General features: G+C 46.1%; 1 protein-coding gene across 2 annotated transcripts in view; it reads right to left on the reverse strand.

Moving 5' to 3' along the window:
• The window catches only part of LOC113828900 (uncharacterized), a 39,555-nt gene that overhangs the window by 452 nt on the left and 26,603 nt on the right, over nt 1–12,500 (reverse strand). Inside the window, exons 5-10 of one of the 2 annotated variants that reach the window (XM_070143572.1) lie at nt 9,749–12,500; nt 6,513–6,626; nt 5,117–5,252; nt 4,652–4,895; nt 3,786–4,457; nt 1–374 (exon numbers count right to left, since the gene is read on the reverse strand). The exon at nt 1–374 is cut by the window's left edge and continues 452 nt beyond it; the exon at nt 9,749–12,500 is cut by the window's right edge and continues 449 nt beyond it. In XM_070143572.1, the coding sequence (XP_069999673.1) occupies nt 155–374; nt 3,786–4,457; nt 4,652–4,895; nt 5,117–5,252; nt 6,513–6,626; nt 9,749–12,500 (4,138 nt within the window). In that variant the 3' untranslated portion in view covers nt 1–154. Of the gene's footprint in view, nt 375–3,690; nt 4,458–4,651; nt 4,896–5,116; nt 5,253–6,512; nt 6,627–9,748 lie in introns of both variants that reach the window. The other variant, XM_070143573.1, reaches the window with a different exon arrangement.

A 12,500-nucleotide genomic window follows, 5' to 3' on the forward strand; every position in this document is an offset into this window, starting at 1 on the left:
AGTTGTCGCGATAGAGATAGATAACCCAAACCAAAAAAACAAACAAACAAACAAACAAACGTGAACGAAATGAAATATAAAGTAAGTAAACTCTTCATACAACGTAGAGTCTTATTCTGTACAGCACACAGGGGGGGGGGGGCTTGGTTTTAGTTTAGGGTGACTTGGCGTCTTCGTAATCCTGGTCCATCTCCCCCACTTTGGCAAGGTACTCGAGCGTGGCCACGACTTGCCACAGCTCATCCATGTGGGTGAAGTTGTCGATCTGCTCGAAGTAGGCTATGACGGTGGCGACGGCGGTGCGGGAGTCACACAGACTGATGACCGGGGGCGCCGTGATGTCCAGGTCGCAGCCCTCCGCCTTGTACGTATACCTGAAACACGCGGAGGGTGAGGTGGTGGAAGCGGTTGGGAGGGGGGTGGAGGGGGGAGGGGGTGGAGGGTAGAGGTGGTGGAGGGTGGAGGTGGTGGAAGCAGTTGGGAGGGGGTGGAGGGTGGAGGTGGTGGAAGCAGTTGGGAGGGGGTGGAGGGTGGAGGGGGTGGAAGGTAGAGGGGGTGGTGGTGGAAGCAGTTGGGAGGGGGTGGAGGGTGGAGGGGGTGGAAGCAGTTGGGAGGGGGTGGAGGGTGGAGGGTAGAGGGGGGTGGAGGGTAGAGGGGCGTGGAGGGTAGAGGGGCGTGGGTGCCTCGCGGGTGAATGCACTGGAAGACTACCCGTCGCTGTTCTTAAAATTATTCTCTCAATATTCTAAGCCTTTTACGACTATCTTTATTCACTTAATGGAAAATGGTGATTGTCTTATATGTGCACATTATATTATTGCTCACTTAAGCTTATAAAATTTTAGAAATCAATAAAATAAAGACACACAAAAGGCACATCAAACCTCATACACACATATCATGAAACAAAATCCCCTGGCGAGGGTATGTGCAACGCTATTACCAATACACAAAAGGTAATACATCGTTTTAATTCAGGTATAGATGATAGTTTTATACAGTATATACATGTGTATGTGTATGTGTATGTATGTGTGTGTGTATGTATGTGTATGTGTGTGTGTATGTGTGTATGTGTGTGTGTATGTGTATGTATGTGTATGTATGTGTGTGTATGTGTGTGTATGTGTGTGTGTGTATGTGTGTGTATGTGTGTGTGTGCAGGCAAAGAGAAAGAGACAGACAGTCAGACAGACACACGGCACAGTACAAAAGAAGGGAAAGGGAGAAACAGGGAGAGAATCAAGCGAGTGGAAAAGCGAAAGTGGGCGAAAGAGCCAGATACAGGGGCTGTGTTTTCCTTCCCTTGCACATTTCAGGTCACGTAGATCCTAATGAGATGTAAGCTCATTTCCTTCCCCCTGGGAGACGCGAAAAACAGATCCCTGCCTTCATGGTGAAAATAGATTCATCTTCCTAAACCTTTGTTTGATTTTTTTTTTTTTTTTTTGATTCGACGAAATGACGTGACGTTTATGAAAGTTTATTTGGGATTCATTCTTTTATTCCGAGAAATGTGGATAAAAGGTATTAGGAAAAAATATCCCGAGTGGGAAGGATTCTAAAATATTTTCCTGTTGATTTCTCAGAGGACGCGTTTTAATTAAAATCGAGAAAATCTATTTTTTTTTTGCGGACAGCTGAAGAAACACATTTCCACTTTGTTTCTCCAGATTCAGCCGGGAAAGACCGTATAATTATTCCCAAAACACACACACAGACACACACACAAACACACACACACACACACACACACACACACACACACACACACACACACACACACACACACACACACACACACACACACACACACACACACACACAAACACAAACCCACCCACCCACACACACACAAAAACACACACACACACACACACACACACACACACACAGACTTGCATTCAGCAGCGCAAAACTGCAAGGCAAGTCATCAGACCGACACCAATTATGGAAATACAGGAGAGCTGTTTATCAAACCACTTGCCATGAATCTCCTGAAGCTTCACCATAGTTCATTTTGAAAGAAAAACAATGGTAAAAAAATGTAAAAAGATAAATACAGAAAGAATTCGAGACCAAGGCGGGATAGCTGAAGCATCGCGGGGTGCCTTCGGTGAACAGGGGAAGCAAGTGGACATTAAGAATGAAAAAAAAATGAATGTGGAGGAGGGATAGAGAGAGAGAGAGAGAGAGAGAGAGAGAGAGAGAGAGAGAGAGAGAGAGAGAGAGAGAGAGAGAGAGAGAGAGAGAGAGAGAGAGAGAGAGAGAGAGAGAGAGAAAGGGGGCGAGAGAGAGAGATAGAGAGAGAGAGAGAGAGAGAGAGAGAGAGAGAGAGAGAGAGAGAGAGAGAGAGAGAGAGAGAGAGAGAGAGAGAGAGAGAGAGAGAGAGAACGAGTTAGAGATAGAGAGAGAGAGAGAGAGAGAGAGAGAGAGAGAGAGAGAGAGAGAGAGAGAGAGAGAGAGAGAGAGAGAGAGAGAGAGAGAGAGAGAGAGAGAGAGAAAGCGTGCGCAGAAACAGCATTTCCCGAAAGCGGACAATACCTAGGGAGAGTCACAACACACGAAAGCTAATCAATCGGATATAAAATAACTAAAGTAATTAAACCCAAAGTCATTACATTAAAGTAGGTGAGACCATCACATCTAAAAGCAAAAATGACCGACAGTTAAATCATATTCTTGAAATAAACTGAAACTCTTAGCATCGTTCAAGAGTCAAAGAATCCGTTTATGAACCGGGAGGAAAGTCTCAAAAAGAGAGAGAAAACGGGAGATAAAAAAAAATCAAAATTCAGCTGGCAAAGAATATTACAAAACCTTTAGGACATCACACTAGAAATTTTGCAAACTTGGCTGAAATGGAGACTTTGTAAAAGAGAGAGAGAGAGAGAGAGAGAGGGAGAGAGAAAGAGAGTGACAGAGAGAAAGAGGGGACAGAGAGAGAGAGAGAGAGAGTGACAGAGAGAGAGAAACAGAGACAGAGACAGAGACAGAGACAGAAACAGAGACAGAGTGAAAAGAGAGAAGAGATACAAGAGAGAGAGAAACTAATTTGATCGACATAATTAAAATATACAGAGGTAGCACACATACACACTTTTAAGGAAACTGTCTATGAAAACAGACACTGTACAGTATATACGTGTGTAACATTCTCGTCTCCATTTGTAGAAAATTTCAATAAAGTACTTATTACTACCATGCACTTTTACCAATCCATCTTTGCGAACTTCATGCACTGAAAGATCTGTAAAGGATTTCGAAGTGTGTGTATTATATAGAAAATAAAGGAGGGACTCGAACCCAGGCACTCTAGGTAACAGCCGAAGAGGAGGGAGCTTAACCACAAGACCATAATTGGTCGTTGTCTTTAGTGGAGTTGTTGTCTAAAGGGACCGGGTTCGAGTTAATGTCAAGTTGTTATTTACATTTTTTTATTTGTCTTAACCGGTTTTTGTGGAAAGATGATGGATATGTAGATGATAAGTATGAAATAAAGAGTATGGAAAATCTATAAAATGCACCATCACGCACTCAGACACAAGATATTTTGTTACAATAGACGATAAAAGGAAGGCATGCTTTAGTTCCGGTAAGGTTATCATTTATATACATAGTTAAATCAAGAAATACACTCTTATCTTCTCGTCAGCAGAAGAAAGAGGTAAGTTTATATCATGGATCTACCGTTTATTGATGCTCATCTAGTATGTGGAGCATCAGGTTTCTCGAAGCTTTTTATCAAGCCATTTACATCTTGCAAAATACGATAAAAAACTGACGTCTCGTTGGAAACACTGTCCGGCGAGTCAGTGCCTTCCGGATCCTGATTTTTGCGGTCCTTCTTCTTCTTCTTTTGCCCCTTCTTGTTTTTGTTTTTCTTATTTTTCTTTCGGTCTTTCTTCTTCTTTTTCCGCTCCTTCTTGGATTCCTCCTCGTCCGGAGTCTTCGTCGTTTCGGTTTCCATCCCGGGCTCCGTCGGCTCCACGGTGTCGAAAGGCTCCGCGGCGTCTGTGGGGTAAGTGGCTTCGGTGGGCTCGACAGGGTATGGGTAAGCGGGCTCGGTGGGTTCTGTTGGGTATGGGTAAGCGGGTTCGGTGGGGTATGTGGGTTCAGTAGGTTCTGTCGGGTAAGGGTAAGCGGGTTCGGTGGGTTCTGCAGGGTAAGTAGGGTAGGTGGGTTCAACGGGGTAAGTGGGCTGGATTTGCCACGGGTCCGTCGGCTCCTCAGCCTCCCGCGGGTCGCCCTCCTCCGGCGCGGTCGTGGCCTCCTCCTCGGGCTCCGGAGTCGTGGTCCTTCCCATCCCGACCCGACCTCTGCCTCTCGGCCTCCAGGGAACCCGCGGCTGCCCGGCTGCCGAAGGGTCCTCGGTCCGGGTGGCGAGGACGGGGTGCAGCGGCCGCCCGGGACCCCGCCGAGAGGGCAGCCGGAACCTCGCCACGTTGGACACGGGGCTGTGGAGGGCACGTGTTAGGAGTCAGGAGCAATAGGGATAGGAAACGATTCCCTGGGGATTTTACTCTGAAGGAGTATATACAGTACCTCATGAATCAATTTACAAACATCGAAACAACCAAAGATGATAAAACTGACAAATGAAAATCGCTGACATAAAAAACACGTCAAGAGTTTTCATTGCGCTTCTTGCCTCTTGTTCCCGTAGTCATCCACGGCTCTCAAGGCCACGAAGTACTGGTTGCTTCTTCTGGATCGCCTCTCGACGCTGCTCTGGATCGCGAGTTGGACGCTCACCACCTTCCCGGCGTCTTGGAAAACGTTGGCCTCCTTCAAGACGTCGGTCACATCCATGAGCGTGACGTTGGGGGCGTAGTCGAACATCCTCTCGTTGAGATCGCGGCGGTTGTCACTGAGGCGCATGATGTACCCCGAGACTGCGCAAGAAAGAGAACAGTGAGAACAAAGGGAAACCGAGGCATGAAAGAGCGTAAATAATATAAAGATGCTGTTACAATTAGGTCCTCTGTACATGGCAATACATCTAATAACATAATTCACATCTTTCTTCTTCTCCTCATCCGATTTTTCCTTAGCCAGCGACGCCACGGGAGCTACCGCATAAAAGGGCCTCGCATCCCCCCACCAATGACCTCACCTTTCCCAGCATCCAGGTCATCTCCCGGCGCCGTCCAAGCGAGTGTGATCCGGTCTCCTGCAACGGACGTGACGCGCAGGTCCCTCACGGCCGCGGGAGGGAAGGCGTCCGTGTCCTTGCCGGGGATGTCGATCACCTGTAGGAGGACAGAGGGGGGCGTCGAGGTGTATTGGAACTCGGTTGAGTCTGTTCTCTAATTCTTTCAATTTTATTCTTTTAATTCATGGAAATCAAAGGGTTGGACTTGCACCAAAACAGCTGCTTAGACAAATATTTTATCGATATCTGTCTCTGTCTAATTTATCTATCTGTCTATATGTATATCTATCTCTCTCTATATATATATATATATGTATATATATATATATATATATATATATATATATATATATATATATATATATATATATCACATTTCTCTCTATATATATACATATCTATCTATCTATCTATCGATATATATATGTATATATAATGTACATATATATATATATATATATATATATATATATATATATATATATATATATACACATACATAAACACACACACACACACATATATATAATGAAAAGACGAGCACCTGGCGAGCGTGGGCGCGTAAAACCTCGGGCGTGACCATTAAGTCGAGAGGAAGACACGCGAACGAGGCCTAATTAATGACGTTCCTATTTTTGATCATTTGCCAGCACGAGAGAGAACACCCCCCCCCCCCCCCCCGACCCCCTGCCCTCCACACCACCACCACGTTACCCCAATATTCCTCGCTTCGACGAATGAGAAGCGACTATGCATTATGCACTGTTTCTCTGTTGGGTCTGAAAATGTTCTGGTATTCAGTAACTTATCTCTCTCTTTCTCTCTGTCTCTCTCTCTCCTCTCTCTCTCTCTCTCTCTCTCTCTCTCTCTCTCTCTCTCTCTCTCTATCTATCTATCTATCTATCTATCTATCTATCTATCTATCTATCTATCTCTTCTCTCTCTCTCTCTCTCTTTCTCTCTCTCTCTCTCTCTCTCTCTCTCTCTCTCTCTCTCTGTCTCTCTCTGTCTCTCTGTCTCTCTCTCTCTCTCTCTGAACGAAAGGAATGGAGTGAAGAATCAAAATAAATATCTTCCTAAAAAAGGTTTGTTCACAGATAAAATTGCCTGACACTAGGAAAATAATGAGACTGAATTAGGAGCACACACACATACACACATACACATACACACGCACACACACACACACACATGTACACACATACATGCATGCAAACATTCACACACATTGATATTCCAATTTATAAAATATACCTACCTGTACATACTAAGAAAAGATAAACATCTAATATTCCCCCATTCTGAGTCACATATCCCATCAAAATTGGAACCTTGAGTGGCACTCGATGGCACTCACCTGCACCGAGCCTGCCGCAGACACCCGGGTGAATCCTCCAGTGGCCAAGGCGTTGCTGGGGTCAAGGGGCACCTGACTTCCGCAACAGCGAGGGGGCAGCAGAGGCAGAGTGGCCTGTAAAGGACGAGACAAGATGGGTTATTAGGTCGGATATGTATCGTCCCTATTGATAGTAATAGTAACGAAGATAGTAATGGCGGTTATGATGTTAGCGCTGCCTACTACTGCGATGTCAACAATACACGTCCGTCTTCTCAAGGTCGATACGGAAGTGTATTGTTGACAATGATAATAAAGATAGAAGTACGTTTATCATTATTGCTATTGAAACTATCTACGTGGTTACTTATTGATATTGCTTTTGACTTTATTTTTCATTTTGTATTTTTCTTAGATGGAGAAAGTTTTTTTTTGTATGTATATATGTATGTATGCATGTATGTACGTGTGTGTATGTATGTATTTAATTGTGTGTGTGTGTGAACTTATGAATGCATGCATATGAGTGTATATGTATGTATTCATGATTGTATTTAGCAGTAATTTGTTTGTCTGAATATGTGTGGGTATGCACGTATACAATCACTGTATTGAATTAGCCTTCAGCTATTTCAATAAACGGAAAATTAACCGATAGGCCACTTGTATATATGTATTATGTAGATGACCTAACCACTCTTATAACTGCATCAATAAAATATTAATGATTATTTTTGGAATCATGTAAAAATGCGTGCCTCGTGAGTGTGTGTGTGTAGAATTATTTAATCAGGCATGAGTGTTGTTGTTGTTGTTGTTGTTTGTTTGTGTGTGTGTGTGTGTGTGTGTGTGTGTGTGTGTGTGTGTGTGTGTGTGTGTGTGTGTGTGTGTGTGTGTGTGTGTGTGTGTGTGTGTGTGTGTGTTCGTGTGGTCGTGCCGGTGTTATGTGTTATTGTTAGAGTATGAGTGTTCACCCGACGCACAAGTTAGCCTGTGAGGGTGATATGGACAACTTAGCGATCTCGTTCCCCCGGGGTCCCAATCCCTTCCCCAGCCCCCACCCCCCTTGTAATGCGGGGCTCCGAGCGTAGGGGACGGTCATGTGCCCCCGGGGAGCCACGGTAAGCCTCGCGGGTTGGGGGTAATCCGACAGTCGCTCTCCATTAGCCCCGATACCCCGTGGGAAATCTCGAGAAAGGCGACGATCAGGCAGGGGGGGAGGGAGAGAGAGGGAGAGAGGGGGAAAGGGGAGGGGGGAAAAGAGGGAGAGAGTAAGGAGGAGGGAGAGAGACAGGGGAAGGGAAGGAGGGGGAGAGAAGGGGGGATGGGGAGGGGGGAGGAGAGAGAGAGAAAGGGGGAGGGAGGGGGAAAGGGGAGAGGGTGAAGACGGAAAGACAGAGGAAGGGAAGGGGAGAGAGAGAAAGGAGGAGGGAGGGAGAGAGGGGGAAAGGGGGGAGGGTGGGGAAGAGGGAGAGACAGAGGAATGGAAGGGGGTAGAGAGAAAGGAGGAGGGAGAAGAGGGAGAGACAGAGGAATGGAAGGGGGGAGAGAGAAAGGAGGGAGAGAGGGGGAAAGAGGAGGGGGGAGAAAAGGGAGAGACAGGGGAAGGGAAGGAGAAAGAAAGGAAGAAAGGCGGGAGAGAGGGGGAAAGAGGAGGGGGAGAAGAGGGAGAGCCAGGGGAAGGGAAGGGGGGGGGAGAGAGAAAGGAGGAGGGAGAGAGGGGGAAAGGGGAGGGGGAGAAAAGGGAGAGACAGGGGAAGGGAAGGAGGGGGAAAGAAAAGCGAGAAAGTGGGGAAAGGACAAATGAAATACACGTAGAGAGATTGCAAAATGAGTAAAGAGGTAGATAGGCAGATTGATATATATATATATATATATATATATATATATATATATATATATATATATATATATATATACAGAGAGAGAGAGAGAGAGAGAGAGAGAGAGAGAGAGAGAGAGAGAGAGAGAGAGAGAGAGAGAGAGAGAGAGAGAGAGAGAGAGAGAGAGAGAGAGAGAGAGAGAGAGAGAGAGAGAGAGAGAGAGAGAGAGAGAGAGAGAGAGAGAGAGAGAGAGAGAGAGAGAGAGAGAGAGAGAGAGAGATGGGTGAGGAATTTCAGGGCTTCCCCTTATTGTGGCTAGGATAATTGTTGAAGATCCTCCTAAACTGTAAATATTATTACTCTTTTGAACTGAATCACAGCAAATGTACTTGTAAAATAATTCACCTTATAAAATGAATTTCGATAAACGGTTATGTAAATGTGTAAGAATTTATTACAGACTCAATCTTCGATGACTGTCTTGCTTCTTCTTCTTCTCCTTCTTTCTTTTCCTCTTCTTCTTCTACTCTTCCTCCTTCTCCTTCTTCTTCTTCTTCTTCTTCTCCTCCTCCTCCTTTTCTTCTTCCTCTTCTCCTCCTCCTTCTCTTTCTTCTTCCTTTTCTTCTTCTTCTTCTCTTCCTCCTCCTCCTTCCTCTTTTTTCTCTTCTTCTTCTCCTCCTCTTCTTCATCTCTCCTCCTCCTCTTCTTCTTCTTCTTCTACTTCTTCTTCTTCTTCTATTCCTCCTCCTCCTTCTCTTACATCATTTTGTTCTTCTCCTATACTTTAAAGAACACCAAAAGTAGTAAGAAGCATGCAATCATAAGAAAAAATAACTAACCATTTATTTCATTTATCTATTTGTTATTTACTTATTATTATAATTTTTTTTTTTTGGGGGGGGGTGAATGAATATGGAAATATAATACCTGATTCCATCTAAAACCAATGAAATACTTGTAGATACATACACACACGCTGGCAGAAAACATCCACACAGATACACCCAAAAAGTCACACGATCAAATACACACACAGACTGAGTATTTTGTTCCTTAAATCAAGAGTATATCCAGTCCCTATCTCTCCATATGCCTGTATGATCCGAATATAATCCCGATATACTTTCTTATTATTATTAACCAAACACAAACGAAAAGAAAATTGCACAGAAGCAAATACCCTGTCATACTGTCATATCCTGTCATGCCCTGTACATACCCTGTCATGCCCTGAACATACCCTGTCATGTCCTGACCATACCCTGTCATACCTTGCACATACCCTGTCATACCTTGCACATACCATGCCATACCCTGCACATACCCTGTCATACCCTGCACATACCCTGATCCGAACATCTCCCCATCAACATTCTTCTTATTAATAATAATAATAATAATAATTAAAAAAAAGGAAAAGAAAATGACACATACCCTGTCCTCTCCTTCGCCGCCCATCCCGGGAGCAAGGGGGCGGTGACCCCTGCCCATGCCGTCAGCGCGCCCACCAGCGCCGCCACGACCCCTGACACCAGATTGGCCGCTTGGATCAGGCGTGTCAGTTGTGTCAGGCGTCGTACTTTCGGTGTCATGAGCTGTTTCTTCCTTCGCTTCGGTCTCGTCATCGGTGTCATATGGGTCACTCGTGTTGTATGGATCTCTGGTGTCATAGGGATCCCTTGTGCCATATGGGTCACTTGTTTCTTCATCTCCAGTGTCATGTGGATCCGTTGTGTCATAAGGGTCCCTCCTTTCTTCCTCTCGTGTGTCATACGGGTCTCTAGTGTCATATGGGTCCCTCCTTTCTTCCTCTCTTGTGTCATAAGGATCCCTCCTTTCTTCCTCTCTTGTGTCATAAGGGTCTCTTGTGTCATATGGGTCCCTCCTTTCTTCCTCTCTTGTGTCATAAGGATCTCTTGTGTCATATGGGTCCCTCCTTTCTTCCTCTCTAGTGTCATAAGGATCTCTTGTGTCATATGGGTCCCTCCTTTCTTCCTCTCTTGTGTCATAAGGATCTCTTGTGTCATATGGGTCCCTCCTTTCTTCCTCTCTAGTGTCATAAGGATCCCTTGTGTCATAAGGATCTCTTGTGTCATATGGGTCCCTCCTTTCTTCCTCTCTAGTGTCATAAGGATCTCTTGTGTCATATGGGTCCCTCCTTTCTTCCTCTCTAGTGTCATAAGGATCCCTTGTGTCATAAGGATCTCTTGTGTCATAAGGATCTCTTGTGGCATAAGGATCTCTTGTGTCATAAGGATCTCTTGTGTCATAAGGATCCCTCCTTTCTTCCTCTCTTGTGTCATAAGGATCTCTTGTGTCATATGGGTCCCTCCTTTCTTCCTCTCTAGTGTCATAAGGATCCCTTGTGTCATAAGGATCTCTTGTGTCATATGGGTCCCTCCTTTCTTCTTCTCTTGTGTCATATGGGTCCCTCCTTTCTTCTTCTCTTGTGTCATAAGGGTCTCTAGTGTCATAAGGATCTCTTGTGTCATATGGGTCCCTCCTTTCTTCCTCTCTAGTGTCATAAGGATCTCTTGTGTCATATGGGTCCCTCCTTTCTTCCTCTCTAGTATCATAAGGATCTCTAGTGTCATATGGGTCCCTCCTTTCTTCCTCTCTTGTGTCATAAGGGTCTCTAGTGTCATAAGGATCTCTTGTGTCATATGGGTCCCTCCTTTCTTCCTCTCTAGTGTCATAAGGATCTCTTGTGTCATATGGGTCCCTCCTTTCTTCCTCTCTAGTATCATAAGGATCTCTAGTGTCATATGGGTCCCTCCTTTCTTCCTCTCTTGTGTCATAAGGATCTCTCGAATCATATGGATCTCTTGTTTCTTCATCTCCAGTGTCATATGGATCCGTTGTGTCATAAGGATCTCTGGTGCCATATGGATCCCGTGTTTCTTCTTCCTCAGTGTCATACGGATCCCTCCTTTCTTCCTCTCTAGTGTCATAAGGATCCCTGGTGTCATACGGATCTCTAGTGTCATAAGGATCTCTCGTTTCTTCATCCTCAGTGTCATAAGGATCCGTTTCATCATCCTCAGTGTCATAAGGATCCGTTTCATCATCCTCAGTGTCATATGAGTCCGTTGTGTCATAAGGATCACTTGTGTCGTATGGATCCCGTGTTTCATATTCATCCTCAGTGTCATATGGATCCGTTGTGTCATAAGGATCTCTGGTGCCATATGGATCTCCTGTGTCATATGGATCCCTTGTTTCGTGCTCTGTCCTGGTATCATAGGGATCACTGGTGTCATGTTCTTCCCCTGTGTCATATGACTCCGTTGTGTCGTATGCATCGCTTGTGTCATATGGATCCCTAGTTTCAGCTTCTGTTTCCTCCTCCCTTGTCTCGTATTCGTCTCTCGTGTCATAGCTCTCTTCGGTGTCGGTTCGTGTGTCATAGTCTTCTCTTCCTTCCCCTGTGGTCACGGGAAGCCCATCCTCGCCGTGGTCTCTCGTGCGGTTCCTGAAACCCGGCCGACCTCTGCCATCAAAGCGGCGTCTGCCACCTGTCCGGTCTAGGACGGCCGTTCGGTTAGCGCCGCCCGGACGACCAGGCCGGAATCTGCCACCGAAACGGCCTGGACCTCTGCCCCCAGGCTGGCCTTGACCTCTGCCCCCAGGCTGGCCCTGACCTCGGCCCCCAGGCTGGCCTTGACCTCGGCCCCCAGGCTGGCCCTGACCTCGGCCCCCAGGCTGGCCTTGACCTCTGCCTCCAGCCTGGCCTTGACCTCTTCCCCCAGCCAAACCAGTCCGGTTAAAGGCTCCAGGACGGAATCTGCCACCAATACGACCTCTGCCACCACCTTGACCTCTGCCACCAGGTGGGCCTCTACCACCAGGTGGACCACTTCCACCTCCTTGACCTCTGCCACCGGCTTGACCTCTTCCGCCAGCCTGACCTCTTATCCCAGTCTGATTCCTCGCCCCGGCGCGCCCTCTGAAACCAGGGCGGCCTCTGAAACCCGGTCGCCCTCTGGCACCTTCGCGGTCTCTGGCACCTGAATGTTCTGCTTCAAATTGGCTTCCATCAGCGCCGGTATGAAGAGTAGCGTCCTCGCCTTCGGAATGGGAATAGCCCTCTGCATTGTGGCCAGCGGTGTAGATGTAATTCTCTTCGTGCCTTTCGCTCTGATGCTGTCGCTCCTCTTCATGATCTGCATAATTTTCCTCCTCCTCC

Source organism: Penaeus vannamei, chromosome 31 (genome assembly GCF_042767895.1).
Source record: "Penaeus vannamei isolate JL-2024 chromosome 31, ASM4276789v1, whole genome shotgun sequence".
Classification (NCBI taxonomy): Eukaryota; Metazoa; Arthropoda; class Malacostraca; order Decapoda; family Penaeidae; genus Penaeus; species Penaeus vannamei.